This window comes from Mesoplodon densirostris, chromosome 10, assembly GCF_025265405.1.
Source record: "Mesoplodon densirostris isolate mMesDen1 chromosome 10, mMesDen1 primary haplotype, whole genome shotgun sequence".
NCBI classification, from domain to species: domain Eukaryota; kingdom Metazoa; phylum Chordata; class Mammalia; order Artiodactyla; family Ziphiidae; genus Mesoplodon; species Mesoplodon densirostris.
In genome coordinates this window covers 40258280-40284732 of record NC_082670.1, presented here as the reverse complement: position 1 = coordinate 40284732, position 26453 = coordinate 40258280, and the positions used below count along the sequence as shown (strand labels likewise).

The window sequence follows — 26453 nt, the reverse complement described above, 5'->3', positions numbered from 1 at the left end:
TCCATGCTGGATTCTATTGACCAGAGCAAGAGCAGGGGAGAAGGCCCTGGGAGCCTGCCTCCCCCATGGGGAGGACAGTGAGGTCCCTGCCAAACTGAGCCATTAATAGGAACTTCACGCCTCACACACAGCAAGGTTCTGGCCAGAGCAATCTGTTCCTGCCCAGGGTGACTGGGTTCTGCCCCAAGAGGAAGGGATGCCAGGCAGGGCAGGCACAACCCCTGCCCCCACACCCAGGGCCCGCCAGACCCAGGCGGGCTCTGCAGGGAGGGCCCTGCCCCCTGGCATGGCACCCTCTTCTTGTAGCTTGCTGGCAGTGCCCGGCCCCATTCTGGCAGAAGATGCGCTCCAGGCAGGGCAGGGATCTCACCTCTTCTATCCCAGATGGGAGGAGGGATGAGAGGATATAGGGATGAAGGAGAGCCCTTGATAAATGAGCCTCCTCTACTTGCCACCATCTCCCACACCCACAAATATCTGAGACGGAAGGAAGAAAGGTCCTGAATCTGGATTTGAATCCTGCTGGGTTAAGTGTGGCCAGAAAGGCTTCCTATCCCAGAACCTGAGCACAGAGAAGCTGTGAGCCAAGGAAGAGGAAAGACAGGATGCAGGGAGATGAGGAGCGGGAGAGGAAGGGCACAGGGCGACGGTAAGAAGGAACCATCGGGTGATACTGACAGAGGTGGTGGACGGTGCCAAGTGAGGGCGGCGGGCGTGCCGTCCGGGCTGCCGGGCCTACCTCGCACGGACATCCTCTTGGGGAGGATAGTGACGGCACCCTCGGCCACCTCCTCCAGGTGCAGCACAGGGGCGATCTTGGAGCCCCAGCTGTCCGAGCCCATCCAGAAGAAGTGGCCGGTCTGGTTGGCCTTCCGGGCCGCCTCCAGCACACGCCTGTGGGAACATGCACCAGCCCAGCCCAACCCAGCCGTGTCTGCCCACGCGGCTGCCGCCACCCTGGCCACACCTGCCCTTGGCTGACCCCCTTCCCCGAGGCCCACACCTGTCCCCCTCCCAGCCTGTGCCTGGATCCCCCATCCTGACCCACATGAGCCCAGGGCCCATAGCCGCCCCAGCACCCGTGTCGTACCCACAGGCCCACAGTTCCCTGCTGCCCTGGCCCACGCCTGCCCGTAGGCCCACGGCTTCCCCTCTCACCCATACGGCACCCCTAGCCCCCGTCTGTCTCCCAGACCCACTCCTGTCCCCTGGGGCTACCTCAGTCCCTGCAAAGACCACAGCTGTTTCCCTCAGTTTGGACCTGCCCCGCGTCTGACTCAGGTCCCCAGAACCACATCTGCCCAGGCTCTGTCCTCTCAGGTACATGCCGCCCTGGTCCTAAGCCCAGACCCACATCCCTTGGCCCTTTCTCACATTTATATCCACTGTCTCTCTCTCTCACACACCTCCCCCACTACACCCTTCCCCCTCTGCATGCCACCTCCTTCTGTGCCAAAAGTCCAGGTGCTTCCAAGAGCTGCTCCCCACACCCTCCTGGATGGATGAAAGGGTGCAGGCAGCCAGGGCCTCACCCCTCCCCAGACCCACAGTGACAGTGGTCCTAGTCAAGTCAGGGGCCCTGGAGCCCAGCACAGGGCCCAGCCCACAGGAGGCTTTCAGTCAGTGCTTAACGGATGCTTGAACTAAGTGGCCCCTCAGAGACATCTGGGAGGAGAAAAATAGGAAGGACTGGGCAGAATTCTCCCAATGCACCTCCTTCCACGGGGAGAGACTGGAGCAAGCAACTTGCTCAAGATCACACAGCGAGAGGCCAGGATACTAGAAACTGTCCAGGCCCTTCCCATGGACAAGGCCAGGACAGACTCCGAGGCTTGGGGTGACTGCTGCGCCTGTGCAGGAGGTGGCCAGCTGGGGCAGGACCGCCTGGGGCTGCCAGGGAGAGACATGTTTCCCAGCCCCGGGGCCCACACCTGCCCTCCTCCATCGTCTCCTGATGGACGTTCCCAGACCCCCAAAGCTGCCGCAGCCCAGGCAAGGCCCAGTAATTGTAGGTGAGGCTGCCCTCAGAACCCACACCACAGCCTATTAATACCCGCCTGCATCCGGCCAGCCAGAGATGACCAGAGCTGCCAAGACTCCATCTCTGTAAAGTCACCTGGGTTTATTTTTACTTCTGTTTGCTTCTGAAACGCCTGTGGATTTCCAGAAATGCGCCCCCCCTCCCTCACACCACCCTACCCCCCGCAGCTCCTCAGGGAGTCAGTCTCAGGCCCCTTCCCCGCTCTCCCAGGGGCCTCTTCTCTGGGACACGTGGCCCCTTCATCTTCCCCTCCCCACGTGTGGGTCCATCAGAGTCACACGGGAGGCCTGGAGTGGGATGCGTCCCAGGGCGCAGTGGGACCCAAGTAGTGCTGGGCTCTGGGGTGGGAGTGGGGGCAGGGGGGCAGCGACTGGTGACTGCAGGGAGGGAAAGAGCTCAGAAGGAGCCCCTCCTGCCCCTGTTGCCAGCGGACCTGTGGCAATAGGAATTTAGGGGACCTGAAAGCTTTGAGGGGGTCAGGAGCAGCCTCTGTTTTCAGCTTGGAGCTGCCAGATGGATCCTGAGGACTCCCACGCCCTGGTCCTTCGAGGCCTGAGAAACACCTACTAGAGCTGGTCCTTGTGGCTTTTGAGGCCTTAATGACCTTCCCGAACTCCCCCCTTCCACCCCTCCAGGGACCCGACAATGTCTCCTGGGGGGATATCTGTTTTGCTGAAACTCTGGAGTCCAGGATGGGGTCTTCACAAGTGGGAAAGAGTGCTGGAAAGAATGCGACCCAGAGAAGATGCTGGTTAGCAATGGGGAGGGGGATGCACGGGGGGCGGACCGGGCAGGCTGGGCTAGGCAGGCGGGCAGGTCGACCGGAGGGCACAGCGGGCTCTGACAGCTCAGGCCAACTATCTGAGGGAGGAGGCCTGGGGAGAACCGCATCTCCTCTGCCAGTCAGACTCTGAGCAGGGGCTGTGTCTCCCACTGAGACTAGGGAATCAAGGAGGCTGGCCCCTCTTGGCCCTAACATACAGTCTCAGAGGGGTAGTAGTGAGAGAAAAGGCAGGAAGAAGGGAAGTGGGTTAGGAGGGGTGCTCAGGGGTCATCTTTTAAGGGTACCTGCGTTTCTGACTTGCGACTCAGGACCCAGGGGCAGATGTGCAGAGAGGTGGGGTGGTCCAGGGTTTCTGCACTGCATGGTTCTGGCACCTGGAGTCCACCTGCCCCCAATCTGAAGATGTGGAGACTGAGGACCAGGGAGGGGACATTACTGCCCACAGTGAGTGTGTGCCCAAATCAGGACTAAAACCTCAGCCCAGGCCTCTTCCCTCTACTCTGAGCTCACCGAAGAAAGGAGGGAGGGGCTGAGAGGTGGCCAACCTTGCCAGCCTCTGCTCTAAGCCCCTTATGCACATTCCTGCATTCAATACTCAAGCAACACCATCAAGCAAGCATAATTAGCTTCTCTCTTTTTTTTTTTTTAAAGCAGAATAGAAGCCCTGAGAGGTTGAGAAACTTGCCTGAGGTCACACAGCTAGTAGGAAGGAGAGCAGGCGAGGAACCTAGGTGCTCTGACCCCAAGCCCACGGCCTTAGCCCCTCTGTAAAAGTACGTGCTTACCATCCCCAGTTGGTAGAATAGATGCAGGAAACAGCAAGGGGAAGGGGAGCCCTTTAGCAGTAGCCTGTGCCCCAGCCAGAAGGGTCTCCCCACCACCCACTCACTGGCCCACCCCATCTCACTGGACTCCAGGGTGGGTCAGGCTTGCCTAGGAAGGTCTCCAGCAGGGATCCCCAGCTCCCAAGCCCCGCCCCAAGCCCCACCTGCCCTCACCTGATATCATCCTCATTGGCAAAGATGATGACTGCCCTGGCGTTCGAGGTCTCCAGGAGGCGCCGGATGATCTTGTCGAACTCCCCAGGCTTGGGTTCCCGTGGTATCTTGACCGACTGGGCAATGCACACACCCCCTGCAAGAAGGGCACCAGTCAGCCTGGGGCAGACAGAGTCTCTCCCCCAACCCACACTCCTGGGGGCTGCTCACGGCCCTGTAGCCTGACTCTTAGCTCCCAGGTCCCCATCTCTGGGCACGGGCTGTGCAGTCAGAATAGCCACAGTGGGAATTTCGGCTCCACAACTCACAAGCTTGGTGACCCTGGACATGTCACTTAGGTTCTCTGTGCCTCAGTTTTCATAAATAAAATAGGTTGTTAGCAAGAGGCAATGCAGCATTGTGCTTAAAGCTAGACTGCCTGGGTTCAAATCTCAGCTCTGCTACTTACCACTGTGTGGTCTCGGGCTGGTTACTGAACTTCTCTGTGCCTCAAATACATCATCTACAAAATGATACTACCTATTTCATAGAGTTGTTATAAAGCTAAGTGTGTTCATGCATATAAATACAATAATATCTGGCACATAGTAAGTGCTCAGTAAACATTGGTTCTTTTCAATGTAACCACCTCATAAGGCTTTTTGGAGGAGTAAGTCTGAGAACGAGAGCAAATTGCCCACACTGGGCCATTAGTGCCTCTGGCACCCACATCCACACATGCCAACCAGGGCTCTTGTCCCCGGGCCCCATGCTCATCAACAGGCCCCTTGGTAAGAGCAGTGCGCACGGCTGCTGACTCGTGCCCACACATCCTGGGCAGCAATGCTGCAAACCCAGCTACTGTCCTCATCTAGGTCTTCCCAGGTTCCCTTCCAGGAACCCACAGGCTGCTCAGTGTGTAAGTCTCTCCAGCTCCCACCCTGGCCTGGCAGGGTGCCTTGATACTCGAGGCCCCGCCCATCTTTTTGTGATCAGATTCCCAGCAGGGAGCTCAGGAGAGCCTCCGAAGGTCATTCTAACCTGAGTGCTTTGGGTGGAGGGACTGGAAGAGCTCTGATTGGGGTCAGAAGGTCTTTAGGGGCCCTGCTGTCACTCCTTCTTCTCTGGGCCACCACCTACCTGGCTGGGTCCTGGGGGAGGGGACCCAGGGCCTACCTGCCTCTCAAGCTCATGCCTCTGCAAGAAGCCCAGCCCCCAAGTCTGCAGGAGCCAGGATGCAGTCAACACACCCCGGAATTCACAGCCAGGCCATGTGGCTAACAGAAACCCTGGGAGCACTTTCCACTTCACCCAGCCAGTCCCCAGCCTCAGACGTGTCTCTCCAGTGCTGGCGGGGGACAGGTATCATGCCTGTATTTCAATCTCCCCTCATCTCCTGCTACAAAAGCACTGTGGACCACTGTTTCTATCAACTGCATTTGACAGATGAGGAAACCGAGGCTCAGAAAAGAGAAGTGGTTTACCCAAAGCCACACAATTCCCTGCCCTACTGAGGTACAGAATGGGGGGGCCTCCAGGGAGTAAGACCCCCCCAGGACCCCAGGTGGCAGAGTCAGGGCTCAGCTGATGGAAAAACATGAGGGATTACTCTTGATGAAAGCAGATCCTTTATCTGAGACCAGTACCTTCCTCTGAGTCCCACTCAAGGGTCTCAGCCCAACTCCACCTCACACAGGAGCCCTTTAGGGCCCAGCCAAACTATCCACCTTGGCTGGGCACCTGGCTGTCACCCCTGGGCACCCCCGAGCCTTTGAATGGCTTCTCAGTCCAGGCCGGGGTCACCTGAGCCTTCTGCGCAGACTCCACGCACCTCTGCGTGGAGGACTGGCTGCAAGGGGGTCCCAGCACAGGGAGATGTAACACACCCACCTGCCCCCCGGGGAAAGGTGCCAGCACCCAGCTCCACCCAAGAAGGGCCCTCTACTCCTGGGCGTAGGTGGCAACCAGGGAAGGTTGCCCAAGGGCGGTGACCCTGAGCTGAGTCTTAGCAGGAGGAGGCGCAAGCAGCCGGGGGGTGGGGCATTCTGGGAGAACAACGTACTCACACTAGAATGGGGGCTGCTCTGTGCCAGGCACCTGCAAGGCCTGGAGCCACACGACACAGACACATTCTCACATTGCCAGGAAAGTAGACCCCCTGGCTCTCTGCACCAGGCAAGGCAGCCACGGCCCTCTGCCCCGTGCCCTGACCAGCACCCACCTCTCTTACTTTCTGCCACTTCCGTGCAGACCAAGCTCCTCAAGACCTCCTAAGACACCCAAAGAAGCCCCAAGCACAGGAGAAAAGCAGGCCTACCAGGGGCTCATGGGGGAGGGAGAGAAGGAGAGAAGGAGGGAGGGTCTGGGGGCAGGACAGGGCCCCTCCGGTCCCAGCTCACAGAGAGAGAGCCCGGGGAGCCAGTCTGCTGCCCACAGCGCTGGCTCTGCCCTAACAGCAGCCGGGCAGACACTCAGCTCCCAGGTACACCTTCCATATGGTTCCTTTCCAGTTAGAAATTGGGCCAATTGCTACATTTCCCGCCCCCCATCTGGGGAGACAGATGGACAAGAGGAGGAGGCTGGCTGAGGGGTTAGGATGTGCCACCTGGCTCCAGGAGGGAGGAGGGGGCCAAGGGGCAGAGGGGAGGCAGGCATAGAATAGGAGTTAATTGTTCTCAAGGAGGGAGAAACTTTTAGATTAAGTCATATTTCTGGGCAATGCTCCCCTAAGAACTTCCATAGGATGGCCCCACCTGACACGCCAGGGTATATCTTGCAGGCTTCGTTTTGCTGGTGAAAGAAGAATTAGGTGACCACAGCTCGGTCAGCTCAAATGTGAGCGAGTCACAAGGTACTCGAGATGAGAGCTGGTCTGAGCGGGATGCGATATTCTTACAACCACAAGGGTGGGGGCACTGGAGGGGAGTTTGGGGGTTTATGCAGAGCTCAATACCAGTGAACGTTTATAAAGTGCCTAATGCCTTTGAATATTATTCTGCACATTTTGCATGGATTCACTCATCTGAGGTCAGTATCATCAGCATAGCTCCAATTTAGAGATGAGGAGGCAGAAATGCAGAGAGGTTAAGTGGCTTCCCCAAGGTCACACAGTCAGGCACAGAGTGGGGTTTGAATGTAGGCTGTCTGGCTCCCGAGACCACCCCTTCGCCCAGTCCAATGTGTCACGGCTGGTCACGTGGAGTCAGGGACCAGCCGGGACCCGTAACTACGGCTGGGCACAGGGCTTACCCTGGGCTAAGTACCACTCGTGTCATTGGCCCCACAGTGAGAAACCAAGTGTCTCCATGGCCCTCCTGACCCCAGGCCACAGCCAGAGAGGACTGGAGTGGCCCAAGAGGGACCGCATTTACTAAGCACCCACGGCATGTCTGGCACTCAGTGAATCCTCACACAACCTGGGGCAGGGGCTAATGGCCCCATCTTACAGATGTGGAAACTGAGGCTCGGAGGTGCTAAGTAGCCTGACGGAGGTCACATGGCCGGTCAGTGGGCCTGTAATCCAGGTCTGTGTCCAGAGCCTCCCTCCGGCAGAGAAAGGGAAGGCCCCAGTCGCTGGGTCTCTGTTAACTCCCATCTCCTGCAGCCCCTCCCCACCCCTGGGAAGATCCCAAGTCTCATGTCAAGCCCGCCAGCCCTCCCATGTCCAGCCCCTGCCTCTGCAGCCCCATCACTGTGGGGACCATGACTAGCACTCCCCTGGGACGCCCTCTTCAAACCTCTCCACCAGGGCGGGGGCACTTCTCCGCACCCCTCCTCCTTTACCACACGGACTCTCTCTTTGGATAAAAAAAAAAAAAATCCATGAGTCCATACTGAGAGCAAATGTAATCAAATTAAACCCAAGCAGCAAGGAACGAGCCCATGCCCTATCTCTGCACAGAAGCTGGAACACTCCACCTGTCCCAGGCTCCAGGAACAGGATTATAAGAAGGGGGGCAGGGCTTCCCTGGTGGTGCAGTGGTTGAGAGTCCGCCTGCCGATGCAGGGGACACGGGTTCATGCCCTGGTCCGGGAAGATCCCACATGCCGCGGAGCGGCTGGGCCCGTGAGCCATGGCCGCTGAGCCTGCGCGTCCGGAGCCTGTGCTCCGCAACGGGAGAGGCCACAACAGTGAGAGGCCTGCATACCGCAAAAAATTAAAAAATAAAATAAAATAAAAAAATAGAAGGGGGGCATGAAGGAGTCTGGGGTTCCCCGTGGCTCCCCTAGGCCTTCCTGGGTCACTCTTGGCAAGCCCCTCACCCCACACACAGCCCCAGCCCCCTGTCCAGCACCAGTTGCCACATGTCAGCTGCAAGCTCCACCATCCGCCCAGCGAGTGCCTCCGTGCAGGGCCAGGAAGCCACAAGCACTTGCCAGGAGCCTCTGAGTGCCTGGGGGCAGTAGGGACCTTGGAGAGCTCCTGGCCCAAGTGCTCTGGGAACAAGGAGACTGAGGGCAGACTGCCCCAGGGGGTCTAGAATCCTACAAGCCAGCGTGTCCCCCTCCACAGCCTTCCCAGAGGAAGTCACACACAGGTGCAAGGGAACGTGCCCAAAGACGGTCACTGTGGCGCTGTTCGAAACAGCAAAAAAATGGAGACCACTTAAATATGTTACAGCAGAAGAATGGTTAATCTGTGGTGTGTTTGCACAATGGAATATTATGTAGCTAAGATTCATAAAACAGCTCTCGTGTATCAGCACGACAAAACCCTGAAAACATAAAGTTGGGTGATAAAGCAAAGTGCAGCACAATCTGTCCCATTAATGTAGAAATTAAAAGCCATATTAATAAGATTTATTCTATATGGACACACACATATATATGAGCAAAAGCTGCATGAAGGCAGATTTGTTCTACTGTATGCACTGCGATATCCCAGTGCCTGGCACACATTAGGTGCTCCGTAAATGCTTGTTGAATGACTAAACGGGGACAAGAAGGGAACTCATCCCCTTCAGAGTCGTGGGTACCTCAAGGGAGGCAGGGATGGAACAAGACTGAGGGCTCCGTGAAAGGGCTCCCAGAAAATCCCCATTTTATTTCTTGAAAAAAAAAATCAGAAGCAAATACAAGATGTAAAGATGTAAATGCTTGGTAAATGTGGACCCCAGAACCCAGGCCAGACCAAACTTTCAGACACGAGTGACAGTGAAGCCATTCAGTCCCTGTGTGCGCTGCCCTGAGCCTCTTTGTGCATCCGTGACACGGGGTCACTCGGCCACTCCCGGCCCGGTGGAATCCACAGAACACTGGAGGGGAAGCACATGGGGAGCCCACCTGAGGCTGCCCTCCTCCTACCGGCCATCTGGCTCCCGAAATCCTACCTCCCCCCGAGGACAGGCTCTTTCCTGGCCAGCCCTCCCTGGCACTGGAACCCTGCGCCTCCCCCAGGCTCCAGGCACCTGCCCTGACTTGAACGTGACATGGAGACTCCACTAGTGAAACTTGATATGGGTTTCCTCTTGCATTTTGTGGTCTCTGTGCTCTTTCCATGTGCAGTCTGGTGACCTTTCCCGGTGTTCTCTGGGTCTAGCCAAAATCTGTGTCAGTGTCTGCCTCCAGCTGCACTCCCCAAGGGCAGGGCCGGCTCTGCGTGTTTGTTTGTTCATTTGTTCATTCATTCATTCATTCATTCAAGAAGTGTCCTGCTCAGTTCCTGGCACATTTGGTCCTTAAGAAACAATAGCAAGTAGGGACTGCCCTAGTGGCACAGTGGTTAAGAATCCGCCTGCCAATGCAGGGGACACGGGTTCGAGCCCTGGTCCAGGAAGATCCCACGTGCCATGGAGCAACTAAGCCTGTGCGCCACAACTACTGGGCCTGCGCTCTAGAGCCCATGAGCCACAACTACTGAGCCTGCGTGCCACAACTACTGCAGCCTGCGTGCCAGAGCTACTGAAGCCCGCGCACCTAGAGCTCGTGCTCTGCAACGAGAAGCCACTGCAATGAGAAGCTCGCGCACTGCAATGAAGAGGAGCCTCTGCTCACCACAACTAAAGAAAGCCTGCGTGCAGCAACAAAGACCCAACGCAGCCAACAAAATAAATTAATTAAAAAAAAAAAAGAGGGCTTCCCTGGTGGCGCAGTGGTTAAGAATCTGCCTGCCAATGCAGGGGACACGGGTTCGAGCCCTGCTCTGGGAAGATCCCACATGCCACAGAGCAACTAAGCCCGTGGGCCACATCTACTGAGCCTGAGCTCTAGAGCCCGTAAGCTGCAACTACTGAGCCCGCGAGCCACAACTACTGAAGCCCACACGCCTAGAGCCCGTGCTGCGCAACAAGAGAAGCCACCACGATGAGAAGCCCGTGCACCGCAAGGAAGAGTGGCCCCCACTCGCTGCAACTAGAGAAAGCCCACGCGCAGCAACGAAGACCCAACACAGCCAAAAATAAATAAATAGATAAATAAAATTCAAAAGAAAAGAAAGAAACAATAGCAAGTAAAACCCCTTCCTTGGGAGCTCAGTCTAGCTGGAAGCAAGACAGGAAGAGAGAGCGACCAGCCCCAGGAGGGGCTCAGGAGACAGCACTGCTGGCCACACTGGTGGTGGGGGAGGCCCCCTGGGTGCCCGGCCCACCGCACACTTCCCCAGACACCAGCCATCCAACAACGCACCCGGTCCTGCGTGCTAGCGCTGCTTTTCCTTCACTGAGTCCACAAGTGTTTACTGAGCACCGTTTGGATGCTGGGATGCAGCCATGAGGAGGACAGAGCCCCTCCTCCCATACAGCTCTCATCGCAGGGCAGAGGAGGAAACAAGTGGAGTGAAGTGATGGAGGGAGGCTGGGGGCTGCATCCTAGGGGGCAGGGATGCCGGGCCACGCAGTGGCAGCAGCAGATGTGGACTCGACTCAGGAGCTACTGCCTGTCCTGAGAGCCAGGAATTGAAGACACTTTGGACTTGTAAATTCCACCTGCAGGTGAGAGATCGCTGCTGAAATGCCCTCATTTTTCTACCCTTCGCTGCGTGGGATTGTCCACACTTGGCTCCCTCCATCAGCACAGATGACCCAGGGAGCTTATTTGAGGGCAGGGCCACGGAGATCTGCAGGCACTAAGGACTCAGCGGGGGGGCGGGGGGGTTGGTCATCAGCCCAGTTTCCCGCCTGAGGTGTCTCCCTAATGTCCTGGTGGACTCGGGTTACACCAGGTAGGATCACTGCACCTGTGCTCAGCTTCCTTCTTCTCTTGGCGCCTCCCTGTCCCCCACGGGATGGCTCTCTCCACTCCACCCATCTAAATAAGTCCTCCCCACTCGCTCCAAGCAGCCCCCAGACCCCCTGCCTTCACAACACGCCAACTTGTGGGCTGAGCCTAGCCTGGTGGCCCAGAGCAGGCAAAAAGAAAAAGCCTCCTCCTGGAGCAGCCCGCTTCTGCCCAAGCTCACCCCAGGTGGGGGGCAATCAGGGACCTGGGCTCCCCTGTGCCTTCCCAGAGCCCTCAGCCACATCCTCCAGGCTTGGGAATCCTCTTGTTCCCCCATCCTTCATTCTCTCACTCACCAAGAGACCTACCCTCGCCAGGAAGCAGCTAAGCAGCCAGCCCGCAGGCAGTGGGCAGCGAGGTGACCCAGACAGGGCTCCATGTCCACAGCTCCAAAGCCCTCTTGCTCTAACACCCAGGGCCCTGGGATCACATTCTGCAACCCAGGCTGTTCCCTCATCCCAAGCAGCAGCCCGGGCTCTGGGCTCCAGACCAGGGGGGAGAAAATCCTCCTCCAGAGCGTCGAGCAATTTCCCTGAAGACAAACAGTGCAGGAGACCAGTAAGACTGGGCTCTTCTCCTCTCTCTCTCTTTCCCTTTTCTTTTTCTTTCTTTCCTATTTTTTTTGTCTTTTTAAATTTAAAAAGGGAGAAAAACAATGAAAGACAAATCCTAGGAAATCAAGTGGAAAAAATCTACATTATGGCAAAATGTGAAGGCAGCAAATTGCAACATGGAGAGAAAATGGGGATTGTTAACAACCCAAGGGGGTCCCCCAGGCTCCACTAGGTTCCTGCCAGAGAGGGAATTGGGGGGAAGGCAAGAAGGAGGCTGGGAGTTACCCTGGACTGTATAGCCTCACACACACACACACACACACACACACACTCACACACAGAGGTCTTTCTCCCTGGTCTTCCCTTCTTTGTCTCCCACTCCAAAGCCAGGCCCTCTCCCCAAACCTGCTCTCAGGAAAGGGAGTTACTCAGAGGGCTTAGTGACTAACATGGTGTTACTTTTGTTTTCAACCGGGAAGGAAGTCCTTGTCTAAGTAAATGGAGCCATATGGCAGATTCCAGGCAGCAGAGCTGTGGCTAAAAGGGCGTCTGAGGTCAGGAAGGCACCCAGGTCCTGAGTGAATGTCTCCTAACCTGTGGTTGTCCGGGGTGAGCAGAGCTGGGGGGCACAGAGAGGGGTGGACCCGCACTCTGGCTGGCTCTGGCTCCACAGAGGGCTTGAGGGCTCTCCGGGAGGCAGCTCAAGCCTGGTTCACAGCCACCATCCCCCTGTCTGCTCCACTCCCGGTCCAACTCCCCACCCTCCGGTGTCCACTTCATCCTCTTTCTAAAGCACAAATCCCTCTGACACATGGCTCCCTGCCTGCAACCCTTGGTGGTTCCCCACCCGTTCGTGTGTGTGTGTTTGTGCATGTGTGTGTGTGTGTGTGACATTCAAGGCCACATCTCCTCCTCAGGTCTGGTCTCTACAAAAATCCACCATCTGACCACATCTGCTGCCCCAACGGGCCTTAGCAGAGGCTGTTCCCTCGGCCAGCCCTTCCCTTGCTGGGCCCCAGTTTCTCCTCGGTGTCTGTCTCTCCACCCCATCCCTCATGGGGCCCAGCACACATGCTGTGCCTGCTCGGGTCAGGCAGTGACCCACGCTTGCCAGCTGAATGAGTCACTGAGTGCCCGACTGACAGGGATGGGAGGGCTGGCGGGGCAGGAGCCGCTGGCACGGGCAGAGGGGCAGAGGCTCTGTAGGAACCTGAGGCAGCCGCCTGCTCAAACCTTCCCGCTTCCTTTGGGAACCTCCCTGACCCCCAAAGCCCACGATGACCTCCCCTCTGAGCCACCACCTGGTCACACGGAGTGCCCGAATGTCTGCATGCACAGGCTCTGGGCACCCATTTTGTGCCGGGCTCTGGGCTGCAAAGGTTATCCATGCACAGCGCCTGCAGGACACATTGGTGAGCTCCAAGTACACGTGGTGCTGGGCGTCATGCACACCAGGACCTCTCTCTCAGTCCTGCCTTCTGTTGGGAATTTACTTCTCCACCTAGATGCAAATTCCTTGCTACGAGCGCTCAAGAAATGCACATGCAAAAAGAACAAGTGGAGAAGTATAAGATAGCCATGCAAACTGGCCGGGCCCCAAGGGCCCAGAGCCGAAGATAGCTGGGCCACTAGAGAAGGGCATGAGGGCAGGGCGACTCCAGCCCTGTGGACACGGTGGGCCCACTGTGAGAGATTTGGCTGGAGCCAGGAAGACCCAGGTACCAAGGGACAATGAGGGGGAAACAGTCACTCCGGTTTCCCACCTACAGGTGTCTCCCTGATATACCCCATCAAAGGTTTGTGCAAAGCGTGGATACTGCACCTGCTCTCAGCTTTCCCCTCCCCTCCAGTCTGAGACAGAGGGGAAGATGCCTGCTCCACTGCTTCCTGGCTGTGTGACTTTCGACAAGTTACTTAGCCTCTCTGAGCATCAGGCTTCCCATCAGTAAAATGGGAAAAAAAAGCCCGGTGGGGCTGGAGTGAGGGTCAAATGCGATGGTGTTTGTGAAGGCCTGGGTTGGCCTCCTGGAGCTAAAGCCGCTGGGGAGCAAGTCCTAGTGGGGGTGGGGGCTGCTGAGGCAGGGGGCAGGGAACTCATCACCCAGTTTGGGTCAGGACCCAGGGCTGGTGAGAGATGCTCTGGGGACCAGAGACACCAGCTGAAACTGAGAGCTGTCCCCAGGGACAGAGTGCTGGGCAGAACCTGGGGCCCAGGGACTATCCAAGGCAGGACACACATCCTTTCTTTCCTGAACACGCTCAGCTCATCTCCCCACCCCTGCATCACTCCCAGCCCCATCCCGCCACACACACGTGGTGACACACACCCTCACACAATCACATACCACACATCACTACAACCTCACACAATCTCACAGCCACACAGGCTCACACACTAATCACACCGCCCCACACAGCTACACTCACCACGCCCAACCTCCCAAAGTCACACCCTCCACACAGCCCCACAGCCACAGACCCAGGCACACAAGTCAGCTGTCCACATCTCCACCAGCCAGCCCGGCCACACCTTAGCACCATCAACACCTCACCTTTGCTACTGGTGCAGGGGAGCCTGGCTGGGGGGTGCTAACGGAGATGGGGTAGCGACTGGGTGGAGGGGTACAACTATTTACCGAGGAGCCTCAGTGCCCCCATCAGGGCAAAGTCCTCAACTTTCCTCTGAAACCAGGCTGTCCACTCACACCCACCTGCTCCCATAGAGAATCAGGCTGGACCTGCAGATACAGGGGGCACAGGCATCAGAGAGCTGGCCTGCTGTGACACAGGAGGCCAAGGCTGGGCACAGATGGGGCCCTCATCCCACCTCAATCCCTTACGTGATAAGAGCCAAGTCACCCAACCTCTCTGAACCTCCACATCTGGGTCTGTAAAATGGGAGGGCATTCTCGCCACTCCCCAGACGTGGCAGGGGTGTTGCAAGGATTAAAAGGATCACCTGTGGACAGGCCTGCCCCCTGGGGGGATATTTTGGGGAGGGGGAGGAGTCAGGCTGTGGGGGACCAGCCAGGGCAGCTGTGGGGCTCAGAGCCCGAGCTGAGTGCTGCTGTCCCCTCGCTGGGAGGCCGCTAGCAGCGCAAGCTGTTCAGAGCTGCATTATTCATGGTGCTCAGCTCTGAGCAGAGGGAAATTTGCTGAGTGATCGACCTAATATCTTAACACAAACCCATTTAGGTAAAACACGTTTGAAGCGAGAAAAGCAGAAAAAAGGAGAGAGAGAGAGAGAGAGAGAAGGAAGCAAAGGTGTTTGAGGCAGGTGGTGGCAGGAGGGGACTGAGGGGGGAGGGGCCCTGAGACTGATTTCTGGCCCGCCCCCACCCCAAGGCCCCCCAGGAGACCCCTGCCCCGCAGGCCCACCTCCCCCCACTCTCAGTGGCCATACCGGGCATTCTTCAACTGAGGGAAGCCCGCCCATTCCTCAGGTTTTGTTCAGAGAGGGAAAGGAGTCTGCCCAAGGCTTATGCAGCAAGTCAGGCCAGCCAGCAGCCAGAAACAGGACTGCTGAGTGTTAGCTCAGAGTCCTTTGCTGAAAAACCCCTTTCAGAACAAGACAGCCCGCTCCAGTGACACATCTAGGGGCTGAGATCACATAGCAGCTTTTCAGCCCCTTCCTCAGCCTCACTCCACACTCTACAGCAAGACCACTTTCTCCAACGCAACTCAAATTTTCCCACCCTGGAGCTTTTGCTGGTCCCTCTGCCAGAAATACCCCTCCTGCTTCCCCACCTGCCCAACCCCACCTCGGGGCTCAGTTTCTCCACCTCCTCCCCCAGAAAACATCCCAGAGTGGGGACTCATCACTGCCCACCCCGGCTCTCACCTCACCCCTCTCCGCTGGCACCTGCCATCCTCTGCCTAGGCTGTCGGTTTGTGACTCTAGTGCTTCAGGGCATGAAGGCTGGAACCAGGTTGCCTGAGTTCAGATCCTGGCTCTGCCACTTGTTAGCTGTGTGACTCTGGACAAGTTACTCACCTCTCTGGGCCTTGTCTCCTCATAACAAAGCATGAAGAATAAGTGAGTTAAGACGTGTAACAGTGCCTGGCACATAAGTACTCAATAAGTGTTTGCTGTTATAACACTGTTGTCCGTTTCCTCCATTAGCCCATAAGCCCCTTCAAGGGGCTTTCTTTCTTGACTGTATCTTTCTCTTTCCTAACTCCCTGGTTTCCAGCAGAGTGTCAGGCATACAGGAGGTGTTCAATCAATGTTGGCTGAACTGAGCCTAATTTCTGGCAATGTTGTCTGTCTGGCCTCTTCACCCCAGATCCCTTGGGAAGAGAAGACAGCACTGGGCTGGTGGTAGAGACCTCTGTGTGGGGTAGGGGCATGGAGAAGATGACCTCTGGCCAGCTCCAGCCCAGAACAGGAAGCGAGGCTCAGTTGGGCAGGGAGGGGCCAGGGTTCAGGGTCGGCAGCCGGGCCTGCGGTTTGGCCAGAAAGGAACAGGCAGCTGCAGGCTGGGATGAAATATTTAGGAGCCCACATCCCCAGAAAGTGGAAACTGACAAGCAAAATGAAATGTTGAGATGTAATTACCCAGGTAGGCCAAGCATGTCTCCCCACCGCGGTGGGCTCAGGGCCCCGCAACGTGCCACAAGCAGGCACTGGGTAATGAAGTCCTCCTGGACCCTCTCCCACACCAGCCGTCCTCTTCAGGCCAGGGCAGGGGGAGGAATGGTGAGGAGCCCGGCTCTGGCTCCTCCAGGCGGACTCTTTTGATGGCAGAACAACAGGAAATGCAAGGAATGGGGGGGTCTGGGCCCAGCCTTGGCTCTGGATGTACCTGGGGAGAGCCCTCCGCTTCCTCAGCCAGAAAATGGGGCTGCTGATGCCCCCGGCTGGGAAGGAGGATGAGACGGTGGGCCTGAGTGTGCTCCATAAACTGGCTGTGGTGGAGGAGGGCAGTGAGGACAGCGCAGACACCAGCCCGACCCTGTGGACCGTCGGAGGCTTTCTTGAGGTGCTGGGCTGCCTGGGACTTGGGTTAGTTAAGAGTTGGTAGACAAAGGTCAGGGACAGAGGCCCAGATGTGGCCCTGAGCTGGAGAAGCACTCACCCCACCCCCCAAAACCTGCCCCAGGCTTTCCCGACACTGTTGGGGAAAAGCTTGGGGCCCCACAGCCTGGGGGCCTGCTTGGCCAGATCTGGGAGCGGAGAGACAGGGACCAGGGAGGGCTGGAAAGGGGACTCCAGGCCTGGATCCTGGGAGCAACCCTGAGTGGGCCTCAGGAGGGCATCCGGGGAGGGGAGGTGGGAGAATGGTGCTCAGCTGACCTTGCCCTTCCTGTGGAAGGCCAGAGCTGGGGCAGGGGATGCTACCATCTGCTAGTTTCTCTCCATAGGCATTTGGGGTCGGACATTTTTCACAGTGAGAGACTGTCCCATGTTATAATACAAGGGACATCTGGGAATCTGGACACTAAGTATCAGGAAGGACTCGGGTCATTGTCATATTTATGTTGACATTTAAATGCTCTCCAGGCACTCCGGCCCCGGTGGGACTGCCCAGAGCTAAGAGGTCTTTTAATTAATCTAAACCAGAGCCCTGGCCTCTCTCCAGGCTGGCTCCATGCCCCGGGGGCAGGTCCAGCCTCACCTGGCAGCAGCCAGCTGACCCCTCAGGCCCGAAACCCCTGTGCCCCCCGACTCCTGTCAACATTGCCTGACCAAACCAGAGCCCCACACCTGCATGCAAACCTCAGCCTGCCCAGCCTGGCCACCCCACCTCTCCACCAAAACTGATCCCACCCCAGCCCACCCCTCCCTCCCACCTTCGCTGGCTCTCACCTCCCTCAGGGCTCAGGGCAAAATCCAAACCCCTCAGCGCAGTCCTGAGGCCCTGTGGCCTCAGCTCCCATCACTCCCCACCTCCAAGAGCACCTGCAGTTCCCAACACTAGACTGTTCCCTCTGCCTTTATGCCCAGTTCCCCTTCCCAGACTCCTTCAAGTCGGCTTCTGTCAGTTCTCGAGGATTCATCTCAGGCCCCCTCCTCCAGGAAGCCTTCGGAGTTGTCCCCAGGCTCCTTCTCCCTTGGGTGCCGGTAACAATCGCAATGTCTCAAGCACTGCACTTAGCACAGGGAAGGGAAATTACTGGACTAGATGCCTCTGAGCTCCAGGGAGATGGCCACTGCTGGGCCCACTGCCGGGCACAGAACATCCATTGATTCAGCTACAATTTAAGCTCTTTCTGGTGCCAGATGCTGCCCTCAGCACTACGGGGACAGCCACGGATAGGACAGACAAGAATCCTGCCCTCCGGGAGCTGACTTCCCTCTATGAAGTAGACTATAGATGCTGAGGAATGAATGAATGAATGAATGAACAAATGACTGAATGGACTAATTAATTAAGAGCTGGCCTATTGTCCAGAAGGCCTCTTACCCCCATCTCCAGCTCGTGTCCTTCCACCCTCGTCTTCCTGTCGCCCCCACTCGGTCCCCTGCCCCATCCTCTCCCTCTCCCTCTCCCCCACACACATTACTCCACGGCCCCTCACATTCAGGCAGCCCTCTTCAGTCGAATAATGTTTGCACATGTTCTCTCATTAGTTCCTCCTAATCAGCCCACGTCTTAGGTGCTACGACCATCATACAGATAAGGAAACGGAGTCCCAGAGCCTAGTCCCAGCTGCCTCCACCTTCCCTTTCTCCAGCCCATCTGCTCCCTCTCCTCTGCCTTTCTCTCTCTCTCTCCCAGCTTCTGGGGTATCTGGCACGTTTCCACCTCTCTCCGGGCCTGTTTCCCCATCTTAAAATGGGGCAGAGAGGTTCTAAGAGATGGTAAACAGAGCCCGTGCTTCCCCTCCACCACTCTGCAGCCCCTACTGTGTCCACCCCAACCCCGCTCCATTTCCTTTCCCCTTCCTCCCTCCTCTCTCCTCTTGCTTGTCACTTTGTCCCCTGCTTCCTCCCCCATCCCAAGGCCTCCCTTGGGCCCCAATACGCCTGCAAGATGGTCGTTAGCTTTTCTTCTGGCTCGTTAAAAATGAGAATTTGCATAGAATATCCATATGATCATTCTGTCTACAGCAAAATGGGGCACAGATATAACCCGCCACATGAGTCAGGGAGAACAAGGAGGACGGTCACAAAGGGACCGGGAGCACCCAACCAGGAAGAGGCCAAGTGCTCACCCTTGGGGTCTGAGGCCTCAGAGGCAGCCCCTCACCCCTCCAGCCCTTTCTTAGCCTTTCTGATGGTTAATTCACCCATTTTTGTCATTCTTACAATAACCAGCACAGTAGGGACTACAGTTACCCCATTTTACAGTTGGAGAAACTGAGAGCCAAAGAACAGACACACAGCAAGTCCATGGAAGCCCTGAGGGTCAGCACGGTCTGCCATGGGCTGACCTACCCTGCTCAGTGTCAGGAATGCCGCCCCCTCCTCACTCTCAGAAGGAGGGCATCATGAATAAGCACATTCAGTCACTCAGCTCCCCTACCCAGAGCACCCTGCTGCTCCTCTGAGACAGGCCCACCGTTCTTCAAGGCTCTCTTCCCATCACCCCCTCCTCAAGGAAGCTCCCCTTCTCCCAGTTCCCATCCTAGCACCCCCCTCCATACAATAATTTAGCCAGATGCAGAGATTTTTGGAGACAACTGCTTCCAAACCTCTCATCCCAGCTATATAATTGCATTCAAACCTGCCTCATCCCAAAATGGATGCGCAGCAGTGCCCAGAAATAAACATATTTGGCTAAAAGAGAAACGGATAACAAAATCGAGGGGAAGGGACCAGCACTTTACAGATGAGGCTCCGATCAGCATCCAGGGACCGGCCATTTGTTTGTTGGGGACCTGAGCCAACCAGGGCTTCCCCGGTGTCTGGTGCTGGCGCTGTCCATGGTGCTGAAGCCAGGAACGCCTGGGCGATGCCCCTGCCCTCTGCCCACACGCAACCCGGGAGCAAGTCCTGTGGGCTCGAGCTTCAAAACATACCCCAGGGCTTCCCTGGTGGTGCAGTGGTTGAGAGTCCGCCTGCCGATGCAGGGGACACGGGTTCGTGCCCCGGTCCGGGAAGATCCCACATGCCGCGGAGCGGCTGGGCCCGTGAGCCATGGCCGCTGAGCCTGCACGTCCGGAGCCTGTGCTCCGCAACGAGAGAGGCCACAACGGTGAGAGGCCCGCGTACCACAAAAAACAAACAAACAAACAAACAAAAAACATACCCCAGATCTGTCTCTTCTCACCACTCCCAGCCCCTTGGTCCCAGTCATCGTCCCTTCTACCCTGGAGGACAGCAGTAGCCTCCTCACTGGCCTTCCTGCCTCAGGCCCACAGTCTCTCCCCCACACAGTGGCCAGAGGGATCCTAGTAAACCCAAGTCCATTCACGTCCCTCTTCTGCTCACAATGCTCCCATGGTTCCCATCTCACTCGAAGCAAAAGCCAAAGTCCTCACAGTGGCCCAGAAGGCCCCCTGTGATATGCTCCTCCCCTTCTACTTCTCTCCCCCTCATTCACTCTGCTCCTTCTTCTTGGCTATAGTCCCCAAATGCCAGGCAGGCTGCTACCTCAGGGCCTTTGCACTTGCTGATTCTCCTGCCTGAGGCACTCTTCCCACAGATCTCTGCATGGCTCACTCCCTCGCTTTATTTAGGGCTCTGCCCGAATGTCACCTCTGCAGGAAAGCCTTCCTTGACCACCTGTGTTATAGTCTCCCCTACCTGCGCCTTCTGTCTACTTATGCTGCTTTGTTTTTCTTCACAGAAATGCCCATCAGTTCCTATCTGAAATTCCATTATATGGTGATGTATTTACTTGTTTACTATAAGCCGCCTCTATCTCTCTCCCCAAGCATGAGCTCACAAGGTCAGGGATCTTCATCTGTTTAGTTCACTGCTGTATCCCCCATGTCCTGGTTCAACGCCTGGCACATAATAGATGCTCAGTAAATATCTATAGTGCAAATGAATTAATTACTGTATAGAAGTGAGGGGTGAAAGGGCTGAAGAAATGCCCCCCACTGCCCTCTTTACCAGCCACATCCCCCCAGAGTAGGCTCTGTGATCTGGAGGGCTGGACTCTCTCCTTCTGAGTCCCTAAAAACCCCAGGAGCACGAGGGAAGCCATCACTGAAAAGGTGACCATCAGGGGATGCATTCCTCCTGATCTCCAGGCCCCGTTACACCCACTTTTAGACAGAGCCCCTCACACGCTCATCCAAGGCCACACGTGACTTGGTGACTCCGGTCACACACACATTGTCCGTCACAGGAGCCGCTCCCCCTCCTCCTTCCCTGGCCCTGAGAGAACCTCTGGCCTCTGTGTGCGGCGGTGTCGGGGGGGAGGGGGAAGGGGGGGGTCCTCCGAGGTCCATCCATCTGGCTGACCCACCAACGTTTCCCTGGAGAAGCCAGGTGAAAGGCATCAGACACCTCATTGAAAGGCGGGCTCCACCCACCTTCCTTCCCTCCAGCTGAGCTCCGGGAGTCACACAGACCAGAATGCAAATCCCAGCTCTGCATCCGGCAAGATGTGAGGGACTGCACCAGCCCTTGGGCAGCCTGAGCCACGGTCACCTCCTCTGTAAAACAGGGACAGTACTCAGGGCGGCTGTGTAGGAGCTGGGGCCAGGGTCTGGTAGCTTCAATGAGGATGGGTAATGAAATGTGCCCTAGAGATTGTATATTAAAACAAAAGGAGGTCCAGGGGTCTTCACACAGACCAGGCCGGGCTGCCTGAGGAGCTGGTGCAGGAGGCAGAGCCTGGGGCTCAAAGGCTCTGGGAAGAGGGCTGGGTGGGTGACACAGGATAATAAGGCACAGATGGCTGTGGGCATCCCTCTGTGTGTCCATGACATGCATGTGCACCCATTGAAAAAGGCGCACAGCCCCTGCCTGGTCTTACGATGAAGAACTGGAGGCTCGGGGAGGGGCAGTGACTTGCCTAAGGTCACAGAGGAGTAGGGGATGAGGCTGAAACCAGAACCCACCCAGGACACTCAGCAGCCCCATACTGGCCTGAAGTACGAGCCTCAGGGTAGGGTGGGAAGGAAGCCACAGTGCAGGGAAAGGGGAGATGGGGCTTGCTTTGGTGACACCTCCAAGAAGCTCAGATTGGGGGGCTGGGGGTGCTAGAACCCTGCCTCAGATAGGAAAACAGGCTCAAACCCAGTAGTCAGCAAACAGGTGAAGAGGGCTTCCTGGAGGTCAAGGCCCAGACTGGAGCTGGGGGTGGTGGGGGGCAGGGAAAGGTCAACGGCCTTTGCCACCTGCTCTTGAACAAAGGGGAAGAAATCGGAAGGGATCCCTAAATGTGGGAGCCTCGGAGGATAGATCCCAAGGTGCTCCAGTGCAGAGGCTCAAGGAAGGGGAGGAAAAAGAAACAAGGGCAGGAAAATGAACTTGAAGACAATGGGGTTCAGACCAGGTTTAGAGATGTGTTTGTCAAAAGGCTCAGACGTAAAAAAAAAAAAAAAAAAAAACCAAAGAGGCCAAAGAGGCTGAGGAAACAGATGCTGTGGATGTGGCTACTCTGTGGGCTCAGGTCTGGGCTCAAGAACATAGACACAGCAGAAGCCAGAGGCCAACCCCATGGTACCCGGACCTCCATGTGGTGAGGACAGAAAAGCCAAGAGAGATGGGTGAGAGATGCAAAGACCCACATCACGGGGGACCTCAGAGGTCCCCTGACCCATCGCCTTCACATTGGTGATGAAGCTGAGGCTCAGAGAGGGAAAGTGACCAGCCCAGTGTTACACAGCCACCCAGAGACAGAGCCAGGACTAGAACTGGGTCCTGATCCCCACTTCCCACTCTGATGAATAATGATGAAAATTACACCTCCAGAAGCTTAGTGCTTAGTGCAGGGCCCAGACTGTGCTAGTTAGTGCTTTATATGTATTAACTCATTTAATGCTCATGGCAAGCTAGAAGGGAAGTGCTTCTTTTTTTTTTTTTTTTTTTTTTCTGCAGCACTGCACGGCTTGCGGGATCTTAGTTCCCTGACCAGGGATCGAACCTGGGCCGCCTGTAATGGAAGCACGGAGTCCTAACCCCTGGGCTACCAGGGAAGTCCAGGGAAGTGCTATAAATATTCCCATTTCATGAGGTGGAAACTGAGGCCCAGCGCCCCTAAGTGACTGCTCAAGATTGCACAGTTCATGGTAGCCAAGCCAGCATCTGGGCTCTTAAGCCCTCCACTCTACTGCATCATGCAGGGAGGACAGGGATTCACAAAGGGGCTGCAACCAGCAAAGGAAAACATTTTTAGACCTGGAAGAAATCTTCAAACATGTTCCACAAAGAAGCCTGGTGAAAGAAAATGTTGCTTCCTGTCCAAGAGGGAAGGGATGCAAACTCAGAGCAAAAAGGGCTCAGTGTGCATTCTGTCTCCTTCCTCCTGTCAATCCCGTCAAGCTCAGAGGCAAACTCAGATGGGAGCATGTCCCCATCGTGATAGGCCAGGGCGAACACATCAGAGATGAGTCAGAGAGAGAGGAAAAGTGGCCTGATGACACCCAACCCACGGGACTCACAAAATCAAGAGGTGCCAGCACCGCACTGAAGGCCAGGAGGGCAGAGAAATTAGAGCGGACGGGCGAAGTCCCCACAGCAGGCCAGATAGCTCAGGGTTCACCTTCAAAGCGGGACAGAGACTGGCTGGGTAATCACTGAGCAGTCACACTGATGCCAGCACCTTGCCAATCTCCCAGAGCATCCCGGAGACCCGCTGGCACGTGGTGGGCCTCACAGCTTGGCAGGGGATGCCCATACCAAGGCCACTGAATTTCCACCCACAGAGCAGTGACGGGCAGCAAACCAAGGGAGAGGAAGATGCAATTTGTCTCAAGTTGGGGGCAGCCTGGTTGATAAGCTAGAATGGTGGGGACTGGCTCCGGGGTGGGGTCCACTCCCCTCCCACATTCTTGGAAAATGCATGGTCAGTGGGCAGGGCTGAGGGTCCCTGGGCTGTGAGGCCCAGAGGTCTCCCCTCAAGAAGATGCTACAAGCCACCCTGTTCTCTTATACACCAACCCAAAGCCAGTGGCAGGACGCCTCCCTGCTTCCAGCGCCCTGCCCCGTCAGCTAATCTCAACCACATTTCACCTGACTGAGGGTGAGAAGGTCGCATGCGCCAGGCTCTGTCCCCATACAGTTGGACCCACTCATCCCTGAACCAAAAGACCAAGCCTGAAGTGCCCCCATGATGAGCCTTTGCTTACGAGAAGGATGCCTGGAATCAGCGGCCTTGGGCTAGGAGGACCCAGCCTGCCAGATGTCAGAGCTGGATCCTGCAGATGAGGTGACGTGCCCACTCCTGTCACAGATGAGAGACGGAGGCCCCAGAAGGGCAATGACGTGCCCAAGGGCACAGGGCTGGTCATGTGTTCATCCTACAAACATCTATTGAGGCCCCACTGTGTGCGAGGGACGGCGAAGGACACAGAGCCAAGGGGGTCCTGCCTTCCACGGCCTCAAGGGGCCCAGTCAAGTGGAAGAGGAAGAGGGGAAATTCAACAGGCACTGGGGCGGGTATGACTGGAGTTCCCAGGAGGCCAGCCTAGGGGAAGATCACATGCCTCCCTGGGTAAGCAAGTCTGCAGGGAGGAGGGGCCTTGGCACTGAGCCGTGATAGGCAGAGAAGACTCCCCAGGGCCCTAAGTAACTTGGACGTGGCAGGTGAACACAACAACCCCAAGTGCCAAGAAACTGTTAAATGAAGGGTTGACCTGAAAGAAACCGCTCCGCTCCATCTCACATGGGTCTCCATTCCACGGCTACTAGGACCAGGCCAGGCCCCTCACTGGGGTCCCATCTGCCTGCTCCCTCCTTCCTCCAGGCTGTGCTCACGCTGTTCCCCCACCTGGCACACCCCTTCCTTCCTCTCCACTTGTCCAAGTACCCCTCCTCCAAGCCCTGCTGGACTGCCCATCTTGATGGGCTGGGCCCCTTGCAACCCTGGAGTTTATCTCTTCACCTCAACACATGCGTCATCACATCCCTTCATTCAATTATCAAGCCAAATTCTCCTGGGCACCTCCTGCAGGAGGGCAGGGTGCCAGGTCTGGCTGGGCACTGCTCTTCCCACGCCCGCTGAGAGCTGGCAGAGCCCACTGCCTCTCTCCTCCCCTCGCGCAGGGGCTGGGTACCCAGTGGATGTGAAATAAATCCATGAAGTCCAGGACAGTGGGAGACTCAAGCGGGGTCTGGAAGGCTGAGTCTCTTCCCGTTCCTGCCCTCTGGGGCAGGCAGCACCTCAGAACAAAGCATCCCAAGGCAGGCGCTGCGGTGGAAAGGATACCTGTCCTCCATGAGTCAGGATAGGGTTGGGGGCAGCCAGGAGCTCAGAGGGGAGGGCAGGGTCCCAGGGCAGCCTGACCCCAGAAGTCCGTGCTCTGTCAGCCTCAGTCTGCCCTTCTATAGACTGGGAGAGCAACCTTTCAGGCCTAGGATGGGAAGAAGGGCTAAAGAAGTGAGTAGGTGGCTGGATTTCATGATCACCCATCCCACAAACATTTACTGAGCAACCACTGTGTGCCAGGGACTGTGCTAGAGGCTGGGGAGGTGCCAGAGAACAAAACAGACAAAAAATCTCTGCTGTCATGGACCATAAACAAATAAAAATGTACTTGTCAATTGCTATAAAGAAAAACAGAGCAGGGAGCATGGAATGGAGAGTAGTGGACTGGGGACGCAGTGGTCAGAGAGGCCCCTCTGAAGAGGGGACCCCTGGGAAGGCAGCTGAATGCACTGAGAATGCAGCCACATGGACAGCCAGGGACAGAGCTTTCTGGGCAGAGGGAGCAGCCAGTGCAAAGGCCCTGAGGTGGGCTTGTGCCTGGAGTGTTAGAGGAGCCGTGAGGAGGCTGGTGTGACTGGAGAAGAGCCTGAGAGGGGCGTGGAAGGAGACAAGGTCCGGGAGGGGAGGCAGCAGAAAGGGGAGCTTCTGGATCCCGGGGGTGCCCTGGGGCAAACCTCTCTCCTCTCTGGTCTCCCAGAAAGATGAGCAGTGCCAGCCCCTCCGGGTGGCACAGCTCTTTCCAGCTGGCCAGCTCCTCCCCCCTCCCCTTGGAGCCTCTGTTTACAGCTGGAGAAGTTGAGTCTAGAGATGTCACAGAGCCAGAGGGATGAGGTGCCCCAGCCTTGGGCCTCCAGCTGCCAGCCCTGCCACTCTGCCGCGCGGACAGGCCCATCTAAATGCAAGTCTGACACTCAGCCCTGGGAGTTGGAGCTGGAGGTCAGACCGGCAACAGCTTGACTCACCAACATCTCCGGAATACCAATGGGGGATGCGGGGACACAGCAGGGAGATGAGGCTTTAAATTTTCCACCATGCGAGGGACAGGACATCCTTCAAGGAGCAGGCCTAAGGCTCCCACATCCCTTCCCGCCACACCCAGAAAGGCCCTCCCATGCTCACCCTAGGAGTACAGGCCTAGATGTGCCCAGGGTGCTGGAATCACCAAACTCCCAAGGGGGCCCCATGGAGATGCCCCTGCCCAGAGCTGACCTGTGTGTCCTTCCTATGACATGCACCAGAGATCAGGAGGCCATGCTGGATTCAAATCCCACTCCTGCTACTTTCCAGCTGTGTGGCCTCAGGGACTCCCCTGAGCCTCAGTATTGCCATCTGTATAATGGAGTTGTCTTGAAAGACAAATGAGTTAACAGGTATGAAGCACATAAAATGGGGTCTGGTCCACAGGAGGGCTCCATAAATGTTACCTACTAATATTATCCATTGTCCTGTCACCCACACAGGAGCCCTGGGCTCTGACACTCGACACTCCCTTGTGGTCTTAGAGAGGCCCCTTGACTTCCCTGAGCCTTGGTTGTCCTCATCTGAAACGGAGCACTAGTGCAAGTAAACTGAGGCTCACACAAGGCGCCACTGATACGGAAAGGCTGTGGG

The 26453-nt window shown here is 56.8% G+C and overlaps 1 protein-coding gene across 3 annotated transcripts in view; it reads right to left on the bottom strand.

Annotated features, from left to right (window-relative positions):
• GRM4 (glutamate metabotropic receptor 4) overlaps window positions 1-26453 on the bottom strand; it is a 102082-nt gene that overhangs the window by 32785 nt on the left and 42844 nt on the right. For all 3 annotated transcript variants that reach the window (XM_060109691.1, XM_060109692.1, XM_060109693.1), the window contains exons 3-4: window positions 3824-3959; window positions 740-894 (exon numbers count right to left, since the gene is read on the bottom strand). In XM_060109691.1, the coding sequence (XP_059965674.1) occupies window positions 740-894; window positions 3824-3959 (291 nt within the window). The remainder of the gene's footprint in view (window positions 1-739; window positions 895-3823; window positions 3960-26453) is intronic.